The sequence below is a fragment of the Hylaeus anthracinus genome, unplaced genomic scaffold (assembly GCF_026225885.1).
Source record: "Hylaeus anthracinus isolate JK02 unplaced genomic scaffold, UHH_iyHylAnth1.0_haploid 11989, whole genome shotgun sequence".
Classification (NCBI taxonomy): Eukaryota; Metazoa; Arthropoda; class Insecta; order Hymenoptera; family Colletidae; genus Hylaeus; species Hylaeus anthracinus.
The window spans coordinates 15,937,026-15,955,395 of record NW_026534337.1 but is presented as its reverse complement, the minus strand read 5'-3'; the positions used below and the strand labels follow the sequence as shown (position 1 = coordinate 15,955,395).

At 45.8% G+C, this 18,370-nt stretch overlaps 2 protein-coding genes across 5 annotated transcripts in view; one reads left to right on the top strand and one right to left on the bottom strand.

Moving 5' to 3' along the window:
• LOC128887477 (protein dead ringer homolog) overlaps nucleotides 1-16,522 on the top strand; it is an 83,484-nt gene extending 66,962 nt beyond the window's left edge. For all 3 annotated transcript variants that reach the window (XM_054143430.1, XM_054143429.1, XM_054143428.1), the window contains 5 exons: nucleotides 7,068-7,251; nucleotides 10,974-11,332; nucleotides 12,231-12,570; nucleotides 12,682-12,878; nucleotides 13,014-16,522. In XM_054143430.1, the coding sequence (XP_053999405.1) occupies nucleotides 7,068-7,251; nucleotides 10,974-11,332; nucleotides 12,231-12,570; nucleotides 12,682-12,878; nucleotides 13,014-13,174 (1,241 nt within the window). In that variant the 3' untranslated portion in view covers nucleotides 13,175-16,522. The remainder of the gene's footprint in view (nucleotides 1-7,067; nucleotides 7,252-10,973; nucleotides 11,333-12,230; nucleotides 12,571-12,681; nucleotides 12,879-13,013) is intronic.
• On the bottom strand, nucleotides 13,701-18,328 carry LOC128887510 (adenosine deaminase-like protein). 2 transcript variants are annotated; one of them, XM_054143497.1, is made up of 7 exons: nucleotides 18,030-18,328; nucleotides 17,824-17,954; nucleotides 17,535-17,726; nucleotides 17,214-17,451; nucleotides 17,001-17,136; nucleotides 16,818-16,918; nucleotides 13,701-16,724 (listed from the first exon to the last, which is right to left on the bottom strand). In XM_054143497.1, exons 1-7 carry the CDS (start codon nucleotides 18,066-18,068, stop codon nucleotides 16,533-16,535), a joined length of 1,029 nt encoding a protein of 342 aa, XP_053999472.1. In that variant the 5' UTR covers nucleotides 18,069-18,328; the 3' UTR covers nucleotides 13,701-16,532. The 2 variants fall into 2 exon arrangements, with proteins under 2 accessions (XP_053999472.1, XP_053999473.1); XM_054143498.1 differs by having other exon boundaries at nucleotides 16,581-16,742.
• Between the last annotated feature and the right edge of the window lie 42 nt (nucleotides 18,329-18,370).

Here is an 18,370-nt window from a genome sequence, read left to right as displayed (position 1 = left end):
AATCCGCGTCGCGATAGAGGCGAGGAACGCGCCGCACGCGGCCATGGAACCCGCGGGGATATTTGGGTCGTGACGCCATGCAGTCGCCGTCGCAACGACGGACTTAAACCCTTATTTTGGCAGAATGACAAGCACGAATCGAAAGTTATTTCTGCGGAGCTCGATATACAGGTTGATTTATGGCTGGCATCGGATAATAACGCGACCGGGCCGCCGTATCGCGGCCTGCATTGGCATTTTATAACCCTGTAAATAGCCGCGCGCGTCTTCCCTCCGTGGATTCTCCGTTGGATGATTGGTCCAACGAACCGAGAGTTAACGTTCGAGATCTCCGCTTCCTTCGATCGTTCGTTTTCAACGACAGCTACTGTCAATCCCGCGATGACTGTTTCGTTCTTCGTGTTCCGTATCAAAGCGGAGTCGAAGCCGCGTTTTCAAACGATGGAAAGTTGCGGTAACTGCCGGCCTTAGAGCAACGGAGTACCAGTTAACGTGCCATTTTACGTCACATCAAAGCTTCGCCACATTGTTGGCAAGTGCCTGGCAGTCCTCCCAGCCGTGCATCCCCCGTACTCGTGATCGCGACCAGGGGGCCACGACGCACCAGCCGTCTGCGAGCAAACAAACGACGACGCTCGAGAGTACTCGACGTCCTCTTCGTTCTCCTTTTCTTCTTCCGTTCGTCTTTCATACACCGAGAAGACTGCGCTCGACTTGGACAAAAATGTACACGGTACCTTTCTTCGACTGTGATTCAATCCGCAGAAGACATTGCTGTTCGAGGCGGACAATGAGTCAGAATGGGACGGAACGCACGGAGCGAGGCGTTGATTTTATTGTTTCGAATGGTATTTTGAGCAATGCAATCGCTCCTTTGGCAGCTCGCAGTAAGGGTTTATTGCTCGTGATATTATTCGGAGATTTTATTGTCGCTTCGTCGGCCAACGCGTATATATAGGTCGTGGCTCGCCGTTACTATCGAGCCGTGGCCCACCCAGGTTGCAGACGAGTCTTTGCGAGTATCACGGGCCAACCGGACGAGGAAGAAGAGCTGAAAGAAAGATGGACGAAGAAAGCAGACGAACGAAGACGGACGAGGTGGAATTATTCCTTCGCGCGCCACGCCCTGGCTGCGGATCGTGTTTTGTCTATCTTCTGGAGCGCGGTCCTGATCCACGTCGCCCGGAAACGTCATCCCCCGAGTGACGCTGATGACGTGCACTTGGACGTACAACGAATAGGACTAATTCTGGATGGGGCACAAATGTCAAGAACGCCGTAGACAATCATTTATCACAGTTTTGAACATTATTAATCTCACAAAACGATACCATTAATTCCTATTTGTTACAATTAGTGCATTCAACGGATGATTCTTAATCTTTGTTGAATGGTAGACGCTAACGAAGTTTGGTAAACGTATTTTTTTTAGATCAAACACTGAATACGACGAGAGAAGGATGCTCGTTTCTTGACGGCTTCTAGCACGCGATATAGGATCGTTTTGTTTTCCGGGATTAGGCGATGGCTCTGAAACGAGACCGAGGATGCCACCCACGAGACGTAAGCCACTCCCGGGGTCGGTCCAGGGGGTTGCCACCGACGGAGATACAATTATTTGATCGGCGAGCAACAAGTGGTTTCAGGGAGGTTCGCGGGGGATCTTCTATTCTAGTCGGAGAGATTTCGATGCCTCGATAGAAGGGCTCCTGCCAGAAGGGCACAGCCCAATGATAATCCTACTTCACCCAGCGATATATCGAGATCGCGTCGCGACGATCTTGGCTTTCTGTGGACGCTAAGAAAACGATGACTTATTCGTTAACGTTTCAAACGAGGGGTGTGCATCAATAAGGAGGCAGCACCATTTTTTCAAATTTTTTTTGGAAAATAAAAAAATGAAACGTTTTAAATCTCAGATTTTTGAAATTTTCTTTCTTTTTCTTTTTCATATCATAGGAACCTAATTATGAAATTATGTCATTCCGGATTCCATCCTTCCTTTTCAGAGTGGTGGGGGTAGGATTAATGTGTTTGGAGCTGCCTCCTTATTGCAGCACACAAGGGTACAGGGTACGAAGGGGATTCCATTGGACGATATTTAAAGGTCCGAGAGGGTGAACAATGTCGAAGTGTTAAACAGAACTCGTATTAGGGATTTCAGTTGGGAGATGTGCGAAGACGAAGTCAAAGAGACGGTAAAGAAGGGAGGTAATAAAGTGCAACAGGGAGGGAAAGGGGGCGCGTGTCTGCTCGACTCGCGTTTGACGAGGCAGAGGCGAGACCCGACGCAACCCCTCGACGTTCCATCGCGATTCCCTTGACAGTTAGCTCCGCTAAGACGGATCGTAAATTACGCCAATATTTCCGCGAAATCCTAACAAGATTATAAAGCAGATTGTAGCACTGTTCGCAGCGGCGGCGACTGCTGCCCTCTCCTTTTTTCCTGCGGACCCTTTCTCGGTGTGTGGAACGAAGGGCTAGAGCCCGCGTAAGAAGAAGAAGGAAAGAGAGAATGGTCGGTGGTGCTAAGGGTGTTCACGGAACGGGGTAGGAGCGGAAGAGAGATCTATTTATAATACGTTTGCGTCTTTGCAGGGGCCCAAGCCGGTGGAGGCCGTAAATGTCGCGTGTATTTCATATGAAACTCCACCCCCTCCCGGCTATTCCTCGCAATGCCAATCTCGGTCTTTCGCTCCTCTGATAATACCGAGCGCTAACAAAGTTAACCCGCGCGGAGAGGCTCTTCCTTTTTTTCCCATTTTCTGCGTCCACTTCGTGCTCCACGGCGACGTTCCTCGCCGTCTACTCTCTCCCTCGTCGTTTCTTTTGTCCGTTCGAGGATCGCGGAGCACGGACGGGAAGAACGCTATTAAGCGGATACCGAGTGGACGATATGGTTCGTTGATCTCCCAACCGAATACTTCTTCGGAGAGATTTTTTGCTGGTATCGTTGAATAATAATTGCAGCCAACACTTTCGCAAGTCGTATAAGAAATCGAGATAGTAGACCGTTGCGGGACAAAACTCGAAGGGAAGGTAAGCGATGCATGGTTCGGGGTATATTCCGTCGGCAGTTTATTCGATAGATTCTAGGGTCGCCACGCGAGATTCCTGGAAAAGTCGTTTCGCGCGCGACCGTTCGGCTTTTAAAACAGCCGCGCAGGCCTCAGTTCCTGCGTCGGTTAATAAAAGCCTCCGACATAGTCGATCGTTATTAGATCGGGCACTCCCCTGGCCCGCCAAACCTACCCGCCCAATATACTTCGCAATAACCCATAAAATGCAACATTTTGTTTCGTATACCAATTATCCCCTCTCTGGTGTGCGTCGACGGGTCGGTTGTGCTTCGTTTCGGTGCTATCGTCCTCCCATATTATCGAACAACGTGGACGAACGAAAAACAACCTTGCCATTACCTTCGAGTCCTAGAGCCTGTTTCGCGATCGCGCTGTCTCGTTAACGTCTGTCGTTCGAAACGTAGAGCGATTCGAACAGGGCCAGTGGCGTTTCCTTCAAAGTATCGCGTCAACCACGGTACACGTGCCTCACGTCTCACAATTAGTCGCGCCATTCTCTTGACGATTGACGTAAAGTTAATTCGGCATGCACGATAGGTGCAAAAAAAAATTATTCGAACGAACTCGAGTAATGCCTCTTGAACGTATACGAGAACGTCCACGTTTGCCTGTCCGATACGAAGCTGAATTTGCTGAATATGCAGTGGACAGCGAGCAGACAGATAAAGGAACATTAATTTTTCACGATAGCGTGAAAAACCACAGCCTGCCATTATGTTATCGTCGCAGGTTATGCTTCGTGAAATGCGTCGAGCGATAGAATCTCAGGGTTATGTGCATAGGCCCGCAACCGGTCGGGATACCTCGAGAAACATCAGGAAAGTGTTCAAACAACAGATATCATCGTATCGGCCGAAATCGAGTCCTTTCGAACGGAACTCGATTTTCGCGCGAATGAAAAAGGTTAATGGGGGTGAGCGAGCCGGGTGGCTCGGCATGTACATCGCGCCAGTTTCGCCCACCCCCTCCGTTCTCAACGAACCGCGTGAAATTATGAACAACGATAGTACGTAACACGTAACGCCTGTACGCCAGTCGAATGGCTACTTTGGCTGGTCGAAGCGAGCATGCAATGGCCACCATTGCGGCTCGCTACGGCTCGAATGCGCTGGCGGGACACGGCCGCGACGGCGGCGGTGGCGGCAGTCATTATAAAAATAACTGCTGATTGGACGCCCTACCAAGAAAAGTCGTAATCGCATCCTGAAATGCCTCTTCTCTCTTCCCTTCGCCTCCTTCTTCGCCCGTGGTTCCCTCCGTTCTTCTCCCTTCGCCATTTCTTTCTCCTTATCTTTGCATCTCTGTCTTCCTTCTTTGGTCGCGGATTTCTGCTCGGTGCCGAACAATGAGTCGCCCATCGCCGCCTCCCACGCCTTTCTTTCTGTTCTCGGGTTCTCCAGGACCTCGTCTTTCGCGCGACGTCCATCACGGTTCCGTCATCTGGCCCGGTTATCGCACACGAAATGATACGTTTGCTGTTTCTATCAAAGTAAATCCACGTGAAAATAACGACAAGATCGTCGCAACGTTCGATTCGTGTGGCTGCAATTGTAAGATGACAAAGTCACGAACAAAAGCGTGAACCGCGTCGGTCGACATGCACGGGCTTTCGAGTCCGCAGGTTTGACGGAGCTGCGGAGTATGGGAGGTAGGGAAGAATCGGGCGCCATTTTGCGAGCGCAGCTTTTATCGCTGCGCCCTATATAGGAGCATTATGCCTGGGTTGCCGGGTTGCGCGTATATCAACAATAATTGCAGGGCCAATAATAAAGCCGGAGGGGCCACGCTCGATAGCCCGAAATTGCTGGTTCCCCTACCCCGGTCTGCTACGTTTTATTGCCTCCACTCTCGAGAGCAGAAATGGCGGCAGCCCCTTTCGTCCTTCTCGATGGCGGATAAACGATCCTGCGATACGATGCCACGATGGTAGCGATGGGCGCTCGGTGTTCTTTCTATCGCGAGCTTAAAACAACATTCTCCCGTGTTTCACGTGGTTTCACTCTTTTGGCATAGTATCTAGGACTTATCTAGCTAGACATTTGATATCACCTCGGTCACACTACCTTGATCAGGTTTCTGCAAACAACATTTTAAGAACGAAACACAAGGACCACCGTAATAAACATATTCTCCTCTGTTTTATCAAGTCCAACTAAAGTTTTTTCTTGTACAACAAGCAAATAAATAAATATTAAGGCGATCGGTAATGCGCATATCGAAGCCGTCGCTAACCGTCTCGATGGAAGTTTGCTCGGTTCTGTTGAACAGGGTGAGCATACCGAGTCTAGTTATCTGCCTCTCGCTATTATTATTATTACAGATACTGCTGCCGTTTCCGCGGCCTTTTCTCCTTATTATTCCTCTCGCTGGGGCTGCGTTGTTGTTGTTGGTGGTGTTGTTGTTGTTACCTGGTGGTGATACTGCTGCTGTTACACCGAGGTGTTTCGTACGAGGAATCGTTCGTGAGCTCGTAAAGAGCCGCAAAGGAGTGCTCGCACGCGCGATAGTCACGAGTATTGCCCTTGTTAACGCCCCGTTAACTCGAACCTCTGGACAAACTCGTAAAATTTACCGGCTTCGAGCCGGCGAGTCTACCACGCAGTGTACACGGCTGCCGGTGTATTTTCGCGTGACTTTAAATCGTGTTGGAATTATGCATTTAGTGCGAACGTCCACCTGAACGTCGCGATGCGGGAACTTCTCACCTTGATCTTCGTTCACCTCTAGGAAGATGTCGCGGTTGAAAAGAAAGAAAAAGTAAAATCAACGAGTTCGAATACCATGCATCGAATAAGCTTTGAGTAGATCTCGTAGTAGTAGTGGCAAAGAGTGTTAACGTATCTATCATTTGAAATAAGTAATGAAAATATCCGATGTCGTGACGACACCGCGCAGTTTAACACTTATAGAAATTCGCGCGTTGTTCCGGATCATTTTAGTCCGTGCGCACATTTTGAAAGCATCGCGTCGGATTATGGTAACGCGAAAGCTCGTAAAGTCGACGTTTACGTATATGTAGAGATAGTCGCGAACGCGTCGCTACTGCTGTTAACACCCCGTTAACACGAATCTCGAACAAGCTCGTAAAAATTCGACGTCACGGTGAATGCGTCGACTGCATAGATGAAATCTCACGGAGTTATTGAAATCTGTTCGAACGACGGTAACTAACCGTCTCTTAGCGCTCGTCTTGCAATCTTAAAGACAAGATGCGCCAGTTACCCTAAGACTATTTATTTCGAGGATTACGAGAGGATCACTCGGGATTACGAGACTTTCATCGAATCGAACACTTTGACCCTTGGTCCTATCCTTCCTCTAGACAACCCTTCTCGTCCAGCGTAGCTTGTCTTTTGTCTGCTATTTGCTGCACACTCGCGTACGATACAGGTAAGGAGCTCGTAAAAGCTACAGCGCTCGCGTGATCGTTACGAATTCGTTATTGGTCTTGTTAACGCCCCTCGCTGGAAGCCTTGGACAAACCTCGTAAAATTTCGTCGGTGCACCCTGTGCGAAGCATCGTCGAAAATGCGCCAGAGTCGATCACGTGACGGATAAGGAGACCCCGAGGTCTCGCGTACGGCGAATTTTACTTCGAACCGAGCGATACACCTTCGCTTTAACCCTTCTCCAATCTTTTTTCTCGGTTTATTTCCCTCATACTTTAGGCTGTAATCACGTGGTCGCGTTCAGGATGCGGCGAAGGTGACTTTGAGTCGACGATGAGAAGCGACATCGATCGGAATGATACGACTATCGTAAATTTTTTCGTATCGGTAATTTCGCAGAACTTATAATGCGACGTCAGGGTTTAGATCGTATTTTGTTTATCGCGCGACTCGGTCTTGTCCACTTTTTGCTGCCCTTGATGCGGCAATAAAGCGTACACGTCGAGTTGCAACGCGTGCAATTTAACGCTTGAACATTCTCACATTTTTTACGACAGATTTCGAGCGTGTTGTACGTAACAGTCTGTTTTACTTTCAGGGACTCCGATCAATCGGTTACCGATTATGGCGAAGTCGGTCCTGGACCTGTACGAGTTGTACAACTTGGTGATCGCCCGAGGCGGGCTCGTCGACGTAATCAACAAGAAGCTCTGGCAGGAAATCATCAAAGGCCTCCACCTGCCATCGAGCATCACTTCCGCTGCGTTCACTCTGCGCACCCAGTAAGTAGATCGTGAAGTTTCTCATCCGGGACCCTATTCTACCCGTGCCTATTCGCTGGTAATTCGCATACAATGAGTCCCCGCGTTCGACAAAAGCTCATCTGAGCATGAAATCTGCACCGATGACTAAGAACCCGGTCTTTTATGTTACTGCGCTTTCCGGAGGAGCTGTCCGTGCCGCGGCGCTTTTTCTGCAATCAGAAAAAAAAAAAAAAAGAGAGAAGCCTGACCGTCGGCGTCGAAGGACACCTCGGTCCATCACACAGTTTCCTCGGTTTCGTTCCCTCGAACGAACGAAAGCAAAAGCGGTCAGGCAATTCCACGTGCCACGCGTTTACTCACCGAAATCGATACGAGCGCGTGGGAGTAATCAAAACGAAACAATATAGGCGGCACGGGACCTATCGGAAGAGACATCAAAGAGTGCTCAATGTCTTCCGTACAGCCGTTGTTTGTAAAACGCTATCATCATTACCGGTAGCGAACACGAATACCAAGGTGGATTGTTTGTGTGCTTAAAATGGCGGCTTGTATCAGGAGCAGTGTGTTCTCCGCGAAACAAAAATATACAGTGCGCCGCGGCACAAAAGAAGCTCGGCCAGGAGGGAAGACACATTATTAGCGTTCCTGGCCATGCTGGGAACACTCAGAACCGTGGAAAGGCCCGAGAGTCGGCGACGGCTCGTGCCGGTTTAACCCCATTCGTCACCTGCCAGAGGAAGTCGACGGAACCTTTCCTCGCCTCGTCCCGAAACGAGTCGCCGAGGATCGAAGCGGTTGTCAAAACAACATGTCCATTCGAGGCTGGGATTCGGCGAACGTGGTCGTTTCGAGCTGTCCGCGGCGGAAGTACTCGGAAAAATACGAGACAATTTCTCGGAATCAAAGTCTGCCCGAGGCTTCCTCGGCCAGTGTTCCTCGACTATTATTAGTCGGGGCTTCCGTGTGCAAGCCGCGGCTGCATGCAGCATTATTCCAACGTTACGCCAGCTTTGCGACTGGCTTCGTCCGAGATCCCCGCGGATTCTGTAAACTTGACGGTGACGGATACCTTTCGGCTCCCGTTACCGGTCATCGTCCGCGTTACGTTTGAAATCCCGAAGCCATCCTCGCGATCGATTTCGAGCAGGTCGAAGTAACAGACAGAAAGTTAATACGAATTCGACGATCGGGTATTTTCGTCGAGTTATTCGCATCGCGTCTAGACGGATGATGAAATTAATCGAGGTGCCGCAAAATTTTGTCTCGACAAAGAAACCGTTTCGTCCGAGTACATCTCGGCCAATCGAGAAGAAAAGCAAACAACGATCTTGAGAAGGCACGTGCGCGGAACAGTTGTTTTCTTTCGCGTTTAATCGTCTTCGCGCGGACGTTTTGACGTACCGAGTTTCGTGGTTTCGACGAACGTGAATCATTTGCCGCGATACGCATTCGTTTACATAATGTCGATTTACTATCGCCTACTGGGAAAAGCGTTCGCGGTGTTTAAAAAGGTGTTAGTGTTTATGCCGGTTAATGCGCGCAAAAGAGACGATGAGCGAGGAGGGAGGAGCACAACAGATTATAAGTAGTGCAAGCTAATACGAATTACACGTGAAAATAGCGACGCCTGTGCGTGACGCGCGACAGAACGTCGAGACGCTGGTGCACCCATCATTCCACCAACCGGTTATCTCCGCCAGAGAAACAGAGACAGACGGAGGAAACGAAAATGTAAAAGGAGACGCCGGCTGCCGCAACTAGTAAATCGCGATGCTACGACTATATCGAGCCCCACGCGCCTCCAACGTGTAATTATTTATACCGCGAGGGAGGTAGTCGCGCTATTGTGCCGAAGGATACGCGACGCACACGACAAATTTGATACTCGCTGTCGGACCAACGCGGAATGAATTATTTCCAAGGGACGACGATGGTCTGAAGACGCGCTTTGGGTAAAATTGTATCGCTGAATGGAGGAAGATTAACGACCCTGGGCGTTTCGTGGTAACGGTGTCCCGGTAACCTGCAAATAATACGATTGTAAACACACCTATCCTTTGATTCTTGTTCGAACGAATTGTGCTTGCCAAAAACACGAATAGTTTCGTTTAACGGATTATTTATGGTCCCGACAATACGGAGTAACGGGATTCCGCTCGAACAACTTAGAAACAAATGTTCGAGTATAAACTGTACAAGAGTTTCGAGATCCAACAAATGCGAAGTCTGTGCCAGCGTTGCGTCGAGAGCCGAGTGAATGTAGTAACGACGACATACGGACCGCTTTGTTCGAAAACCTCCTCTTGGAAAACGTCTCGAACCACCAAGAAACTCGCAGTAGATTGAGTCCTAAGGAGATCAAATACCGGCAGGTCTGATCAATCACGGTATAATCTCCTTCCTGCCGCTCTACGGTGCTGTGCCGTCTACGGTACGTAACTCGGGAGATTATGCCGTACTTAGTCAGACTCGCGGGCCAACTCCTTTCTCTGCGTATTGAATGATTTTTCATTGGAAGTAGATCGATTTTCTCGACAGATTCTTTCGACCGAAACAGCGGGAATTTGGTTATCACCCAGAAAGAGAAATTTATGCACGGCACCAGAGTCGCACACCTGGTCAAGGACACGCGTGCATACTCTGGAAGCTGAGGAACACGCACTAGAAAGAAGAAGAAACGAATGAAGGGTTCGCGAAGAAGGGAACGACGAGACCGAAAGGCTAGTTTCGGCCGCAGTCTGGCAGACAATCGTAAAAGCCGAACGATCCCTGTGCGAATTATAGGCCACGGTTCGTTGGCGAGAATATGTCTATTCACGAACGTGTGCGCGAGTATCGCATCTTTCCTCTCGGTTGCCTTTCGTGTCGGCTAAGGACTTTTCCATCTCATCCGATAGAGCGTTAGAATAAACAACAATTCTCGTTGCGATTTCCCAGATGGTTTTCAGGTATCACCAAGTAAGTAACGTGTCGCGTATCTTACACACCTTGCAATCGTCCTGCGAACGAGTTAACCATCCGTTTGCTTCGTCGTAACGAGTCTCCTTGGCGCGATTCGTTAAAGCAATTTAGAATAAGATTTCATTTCGGCTCGCATCGCGTAGAATAAACAACTCCTCGGCACGCGAGAAGGTTAACGAGCGATTCGGTTTCCAGCAGGCTCGGCCGGTTCTCGGTTGATAAACGAACGATTCTCACCGCGAACGATGCACGATGAGCACAAATTATATTTTTTCTTATCAGAAGACACTTCGCGCGACAAACGTAATTTTTTCCAGATTTCTATTTGCTTCCTTCTTCTTCTTTTTTTTTTTTTTTTTTTTTTAAATATTCACCTTTCAGAGAGAATTTTTGTGCTCACTGTGCGACGCGGGCGCCGCAACGTTGGTGTCGAACAGGTGTACGTGGCGTTTTCGAGGCCGAGCATCAAAGTCGGCCTAGTATTGCGCTGGATGCGAAATTAAATTAAGCGACTGATACGCGTCGTCCGGATCTGCCTTGCCAATTTCACGTCCGACGAACTGCGACGTCTTCCTCCGTTTGATGCAGAATTCCATCTGCGTTTTGACGCACTTCGAATTAGTAACGCACGTTCGTGCTCTAGCATACAGTTTTGTCTCGTTGGACTTTTTCGATCAGCGCTGTCCGAATTTGCGTTCGTCGAGTGACCTCGATTGAAACAGATGAAGAAAAAAATTGTCGCGTTTCGTACGATCAGCTCTTGATCTTTTTTTTTCCAGGTATATGAAATACCTGTATCCGTACGAGTGCGAGAAGAGACGATTGTCGACGCCAGCGGAGTTGCAGGCAGCGATCGACGGAAATCGTCGAGAGGGTCGACGAAGCAGCTACGGAGCTTACGCGGGTGGCGGGAGCGGAGGGCCTGACAGCTTGGTGCAGAGGAACCCGCACACTCCCAGCTCCCTTGCATTACACGCGCAAATGTCTCCGTTGTCATTGGTGACAGCGGTGGCAGCCGGTGGTCAACATCACGGACCTCAGTCTCTGGTGAACGGAAGCGCCGCCCATACGCCTCTGCCTCACCATCCGCATCACCCGCAGCATCCTCAAGGACCACTGGGACAGCCTCCGAATGCCGGTCAGTTTTTTCAACTTCGTTTATAGTTGTTGATCAAATTCTCGAGAAATATTTGCGAGGCAAATTGACGAAAAATTGGTCTTTCCTTTCATTGGTAGTTCAATTTCCAAACGACAAATATTTGGTCAACACTTATTAACGAATTACAGCACCAAAGACGCAAAAGTAGAATGAACGAACGACGATTTATATCAGTCTCCGCGGCCTAATGTACGTCCGATGTTCTCTCTGCTCCGATGGGAACCAGTAGCTCGAACGGAGAAAATTAGAAAGAAAAAAAGTTTGAAACAGGGGAATCGAAACGGATGGCGGAGGGTCCGAATGAAAAGTTAGCGCCGCGCGAAGAGATAGACGCGAAGGGAGAAAAGAGATACCTCGAGGACGGAGTAGAAGAGGAGCGGGTTTATTTTAAATCGGTAGTTAGGGTTCCAGGCCTCCCCGGAGATGATGATGCGAGAGCGAAGGAGGCGTAATTGATTGTACGATCCTCCGGGAGACAGGCGTTAACGGATGACTCTCGCTAACGAGCATTCCTACTTCCCTACCCCTTTCTTCCTCTTCTTGTCCCTACCATGAACCACGTTTCGCCCCTTTCGCCCTCGTTTGCCACCCTCCGACGCACCATCGGACCAATTTCAATCGCTCCCTACTCGGTCGGTGATCGCCGCCCCTCGGATTTGCGTTTGCGTCGAATTCGTGCTACCTCCTTCGGTAATCTATACGACGGACACTTCATCCTCCTTCCTTCTTCTTAAATGATCCATACGTCATAGGGAAACGTATCAAGTACGCGAATCGCAATGTCCCGCGACGGTGATCGGATAAACAGAGTTCCGCTGTATCGTGGTAATTTTTCTTTGAAGCAATTAATGGTAGGTTCCCTCGTCATTGGTCGCAGGACCTATTCCCGGAATGGCGCCGTCCGAATTCGAGGCACGTATGGTCGAATACGTCAAGTTGCTGAACAAGGAACTGAGGAGTGCTGGTGCGGGCACACCACCGCCGATCATTCATCGGCAAGGAAGCGCTTCTCCGCCGTCGTCGACGCCACCGAGAGACGCTGGAGCTTTCAGTGCCCTCGAGATGTCTCGACTCACCCTGTGGAATATGTACAACAACAATACCCTCTACCCAGGCGTTGGTCACCAACCGCCTTTATCGCCTCAGGCCTCGCACTCGCCCGTACCTCCTGCGTCTAGCCCGGAACCTCAAAGGGAAGCCCTCGACCTTGGACTCAGGTAAGCATAGAGGGTCCATAGTCCACCAAATAAGCCTCAACGGTATCATCACAGTCAAGTAACGGGCGAGGGATGTTTCTAGTGCGAATGTTTAGAAGAAATTTCTTTCAGGTCATCACCCGTATCATCGCCGCCGGCGAGACAGAGTTCGCCCTCTTCGGGTGGTAGCATGCAAGTGAAGAGGGATCCGGAACTAATCAGCACCCCAGGACCTCCGCCAGCGAAGAGGTTACTCTCGGACGACGACAGCCCGATTGAAAAGAATACTCCAACCTCCATAGGCACGCACATTAAAATTTCCAATCGAGGTAACAGGCCTTGGATTTCCCAAATCTAGGTTTAGGGAGAAAGAATCGACCAAAACTTGTTTTATCTCTCTTTACATCGTAATTGTACAGGTATCCTTGTAAGTGGCTAAACTTTAACTTTATTCTTGATCGCAGGTGATGGGAGGAATGGCGACAATTCCTTGGTAGTCAGTATGGAGCTGAATGGAGTGATGTATCAAGGTGTTCTTTTCGCTCAGAGTGACAGCAGGATCGCGACCAGTACGGCAACCAACAACAACAACAGCACGAAATCGTCGCGGAGCATTGTCTCGTGAACATCACCATACACGCTCACACACGAACACACATGCACCCTCATACACAGACACACATACACACAGCCTGGCTGCAATGAGTTTCGATACTTAATTAGCGATCGTAGCATTCATCAGCAGTGATAATAACCCCATCACGGGCGGTCGAAGCAGTCTGCCATACGTTCAGGCACTGATCGAACGATGTTCCCAATTGTACAAATTTCTTAACGCTATTTCTTTCGAAAAATCGCCGAGATATTCGGTGTGGAAGATGATTGGTTTTCATTTAATTTGCGCGTCTCATTCGCAGGACGTTCAGGGGATCTTTCCTGTACTCTATCACGAATCGATCTGCTCTCAATGTTTTACAAATTTCGGAATTTTCGGGTTCACGAGCATCCTTCCGAATTCGTATTGTGATAATAGTTGGGCGTCCAGCCGGTCATCGATGCTTGCCCGAGTTCTTATTCGTCTTTTCGCTTATCTCATTGTACACGATAATTACGTGTGCTTTTTATTTTCAGTCAATTTTCTTGACGACGACGACGACGACGACGACGACGACGATGCTAGACGAACGATGAATCGGACGTTCTCACCGATTTCTCGTCCATTCGATCAGGTTTTCGCATTTTCGTTATTTCGTTCAACTACTAGGTTGGCGCAAAAATGACCTTGTTTTTTTATCTGTTAACTTTGCAACATCATCACACCGACCCAATATACTTAACATCTACACATACATACCAGATCAGGGAAATGTATACACGCAAAATCGATCAGTGGTAGCCTGCTCCAGCTTCGACGACGATTTAATCGTTATATCGTGCGAATAGTAATGTATGTATGATTTGTGTGCAATGAAAAAAATATGTATTTTCTTTTAAATTTTATTTCTCAATGCCTTGCATTCCTTTCGTTCAAGGAATTCATGGGAGCGTCGCTCGCCAATGATCTCGTATATGTCTTTCGTCTTACTCGATTAAACGTTACACGTTAGAAAATTAAAATAGAGAAAATGATAAAAGTAATGTTGAATGAACGACGCGGCCACAACTGAAAGCCACTCTTCGAAAGTATCTTGATCGAAAGCACTCGACCAAATTGGAGTGACGCTCTGCGAAACGAACTTCCGAGCTGTACCGAGTTTGTCCTCTTTTATGTTTTACCCCTCTATCATCGAATCAAAACATCTTAACTTATTTATTGCTGCCGATTAAAAAGCTAGGGCCTCGTTAGATTCTAGAAATCGGCTCCTTCCGATATTTTATAGCATTTTAAATCAATACGTGTACAATTGTTTTTACCGCGATTATTAATTATCATGTAACTGTGAATGCCAGAGCAAGGATGAGAGAGCAAATGTATGCATGCGTGTATATATAATTATATACACACATACGCGCACGCACGTATATACATAGAGAGAAAGAGAGAGATCGCCCATCTTATCGTTCGCTAAGTGTATATAATCATTCGAACTTTCTTTTTTTTTTTTTTTCGTTTTTTTCTCACTTGCAAGGGACAGAACTCAGTGCGACTATATACGAGAGCATAAGCTGTTACTATTCTTTTTATTATTATTACTGTTAGATTTAGAGAAAAAGGAAAATTTGTGTATCATGATTTTTATTCCTCTACGCAGAACTAATTCTAATTTTCGTCTACCGTCTCTTTCGTCGCAGATCTTATTCGGTGGAACGAAAAGACCACCGTGGTTCAACTCTACCCGCTTCTTTCCTTCTCTTTTACTTCTCGACATTCTCGTACCAACCACCACGTTCTATTTGGCGCGAGAGGAACAAACGTTAGTCGAAGGCATTTACCCTTGCATAAGATTCAAATGTTCACGTGGTCTTTGAACAGTGGACGACGCGTTTATCGACGACGAGACTTGGACCAGTTCGATACGTTGTGTACCACGCGACAGGGCTCTATGAACCGCAAAACCCCGAAAAAAAAAAACAAATTTATAATTGTATAAATAAATTAGAATATTAATCTTACATAAAACTTAGTATGTATACATGTAACGCGCCGAAAGAATCTTGGCAGAATGGACATACGCGTTTTTAGAGACAAACAAACAGACTCGTATTCGCGAGGCGCTGAGGAAGTAAAATACATCCTTTTAGTCATAGTCGTTAGGATTAAAAGATTTAGCGAGGGTAAGATATTAGCAATGTAGAACGCGCGACAGTAATAGGATGAGAAGCATGTAGAAAGAGAGTTCACGAATGTTCACCGATCTCTGAGTAGACGGCGGAAAGAATGAGAAATAATAGTTTTCGATCATCTTAGGTGATATACGTGAATCGATGATAACGATGCAGACGAGAAGGGATGAAACTGTTTTATTGTTTATAGTTCGGAGGTTAGGCCAAAAAGACTGTTATATAGGATGAATATTACATACATATGGTAGAAATAATTTCTTATCATGATTATTAAGAACGATATTGTTGTCATCGTCAATATTATTATTACGACTATATTTACTGCTATTCCTAATCATTACTATTAGTATTATCGCAGCTATTTACTATTATCTACTTGTTACGGCGTGATAGCGAGTAACGGTTCTAATACGAGTAAAAAATAAAATAAAAAATGAACTTTTCGCGTGAAAATGGTGGTCCTGGAACCAATGTTTGAGCAACCATCTTGGGATTAACCCTTTACGGACATCCATTTTAGAGCAAGATGCTAATCTTCCACGGTTGGATATATACAGGGTGTCCAGCATAAATTGTTTCAAGCTGTTTTCTTAATAAAGCTTGTAACACTTTATATGGGACGACATGTAAAATCTGATTAAGCGCATGTATGCGTCGATTGTCCACAAAGGATTAAAATCGATTCAAGGTTTGCCTTTCAGAGGTACTCTAATATTTTTTCGAGTGGTGCTAAGTTTGCCCTCTTCATTTTTGGTTCGTTCAGAAACCGAAAATTAATGAATGGAAGGCTGACGTAAAGGTATGATATCAAAAGTGTAGCACACCACAAAATGTAACTCGTGAGAATTCGCAATATTGTACTTTCGTAGCGATCGATTGTGATTTTAGTACGAAGCTTGCGAGGCGATTGTTAATGTTTATCGGACCGCGCGATGCGCGTCAATTTATAGGTATTATTAATTTCTTAATCGATACCGAAACAAAGATGCAGCACCACGTTTACAAGCATAATATTGTAATAATTATTATAAATGTTGTACATATTATATATGATATTATCGAAGGCAAAAACAGAACACTGATGACATTTAACTATTATAGTTCTTCATAAGTATCTTACTTAGTTATCTGTAAATCTATGTAAACGAGCCCACGAATATCATAACGAATAAAATCGACATTACTTTTATATCGCTAACTCATTTATTCGTTTCACAACTAAATCCTTCAATCCTAGACAACAGCAGACTCTTCTCTTCTGCTGTTGCGAAAGCATATTGCACGGCTAACATAGACAATGTTACGAGTTCTTCTCGTCCTAGACCAAACGTTGAACTAGCTATGGCGTATTCTTTAGACAAGGATGTACGAAAAATGCCTTTATCGTCGGTCTAAAATACGAACGATACCTTTAAATACATCCCATGGAATTTTTTTTTATATGTTAAAGAATTTCTTAAACGAAAATTGATAATATTACTCACACAAAGGCAAATAGGATGTTTAGCTTCATAAAAATATTTGAACTGATGGGACTCGTAAGAAGGTACTGTCTTGCACTGAACATTTGATGTTAGGCACAATTCTAGACAAAATGTAAAAAGTAGATATTCTATATGACTACAAATACCTTGACTACTAAACTTACAGAACACTCTCGTCCTTACCTACAGGAATTTTTGAAGTAAACAACATATCCAACAGTTTATTTGACCCCTGTAAATTTGGATGAACACAAGTACAATGACCTAATCGATCGGGTTTAAATTCAAGGATGTCTTTTGTCTCTATTTCATTTGAAATCTGTACGAAAAGAAAGGGAAGATATTTTTGAGGTTTCAAGAAACTAAGTAACATCGATCCAAATGTATCAAGATTACCTCTGCACAATGGGCAGCTATTTTCAAGCCAGCTATTCTTGCTTTTTTCAATAATTCTAAAAATGCATCTCCAGTCATTGGATCTCCACTGAGATCAAGACCAACAATGTACTGTGGATATTTTTTAAAGAAATTTATTGCTAAATCTATGTTCTCCTCTGCTGACTTATACCCTTGCTTACGATTAATAGATATCAAAAGCTTTACAAGTATGTCTGGAAAAACAGTTTTGCAGAGCCTGCAATTGTACGATACTTCAAATAAAAAATTACCTAATTTCCTAACTATCTAAACAGAAATATTTCTTTTAACTACGATTACCGAAATGCTTTTATAATTGCTTCTATGTATTCTTGTTTCGACATTTGCCCATCGATAGCACGAGGTGTGCTCCTAAGTTCTAAATATATTACATTATCTGCATTGAATTCCTCAATTACATCATATGCTGAATGGAAAACTGCTTCTGGTGTTACTGTTAAGGAATGTGCTACATCGAATACTTTGAAACATCTTTAAAAATAATTGTATGTTTTAATAAAATATAATAATATGTTTGCTATGTGACCGTGAATAAATCAAATCAAATCAAAAAGATTATTGTTCGTACTCGCCTAACGATGAAAAGTTTTCGACGTTCATAATTATATTCTCACAGTCCTCTGAATTTGGATTTTGCATTTTATACAGTTTCTTTAAAGTATCTGTACTGAGAGAGCCGTTCAAGTGGGCATGAAGCTCCTAAACATATAAACAAATATTCGTTCTAATTGTAGCTATGAAGTATTCCATATAATTATTTGTAAATACACATACTAGTTTTGGCAGAGATTTGCAGAAATCTTGCAGGTTCATTATAAAAGATGACAATACTTTGTTGAGTTCAGTTTATCACTTATTTTGAAGTTGTATTTATTTCGTGACTAATTAGGTACTTATTTCGCACTAGTTGCTATTTGATTGAAGTTACGGGAAAGTCAAGAAAAGTGGATAGTGCTACCACCGGACGGCAAACAAGTGGAACTAAATTTGAAAAGTATTGTCAGCACCCTCAGCGCCAAAACGTAATACTAATTATCGCGTGTGTTATAATATTAGGGTAGATCCCCTGATAGTGTTTGTGCGTGGTTTTATCAGTAAGAATAATCGTCTAACAA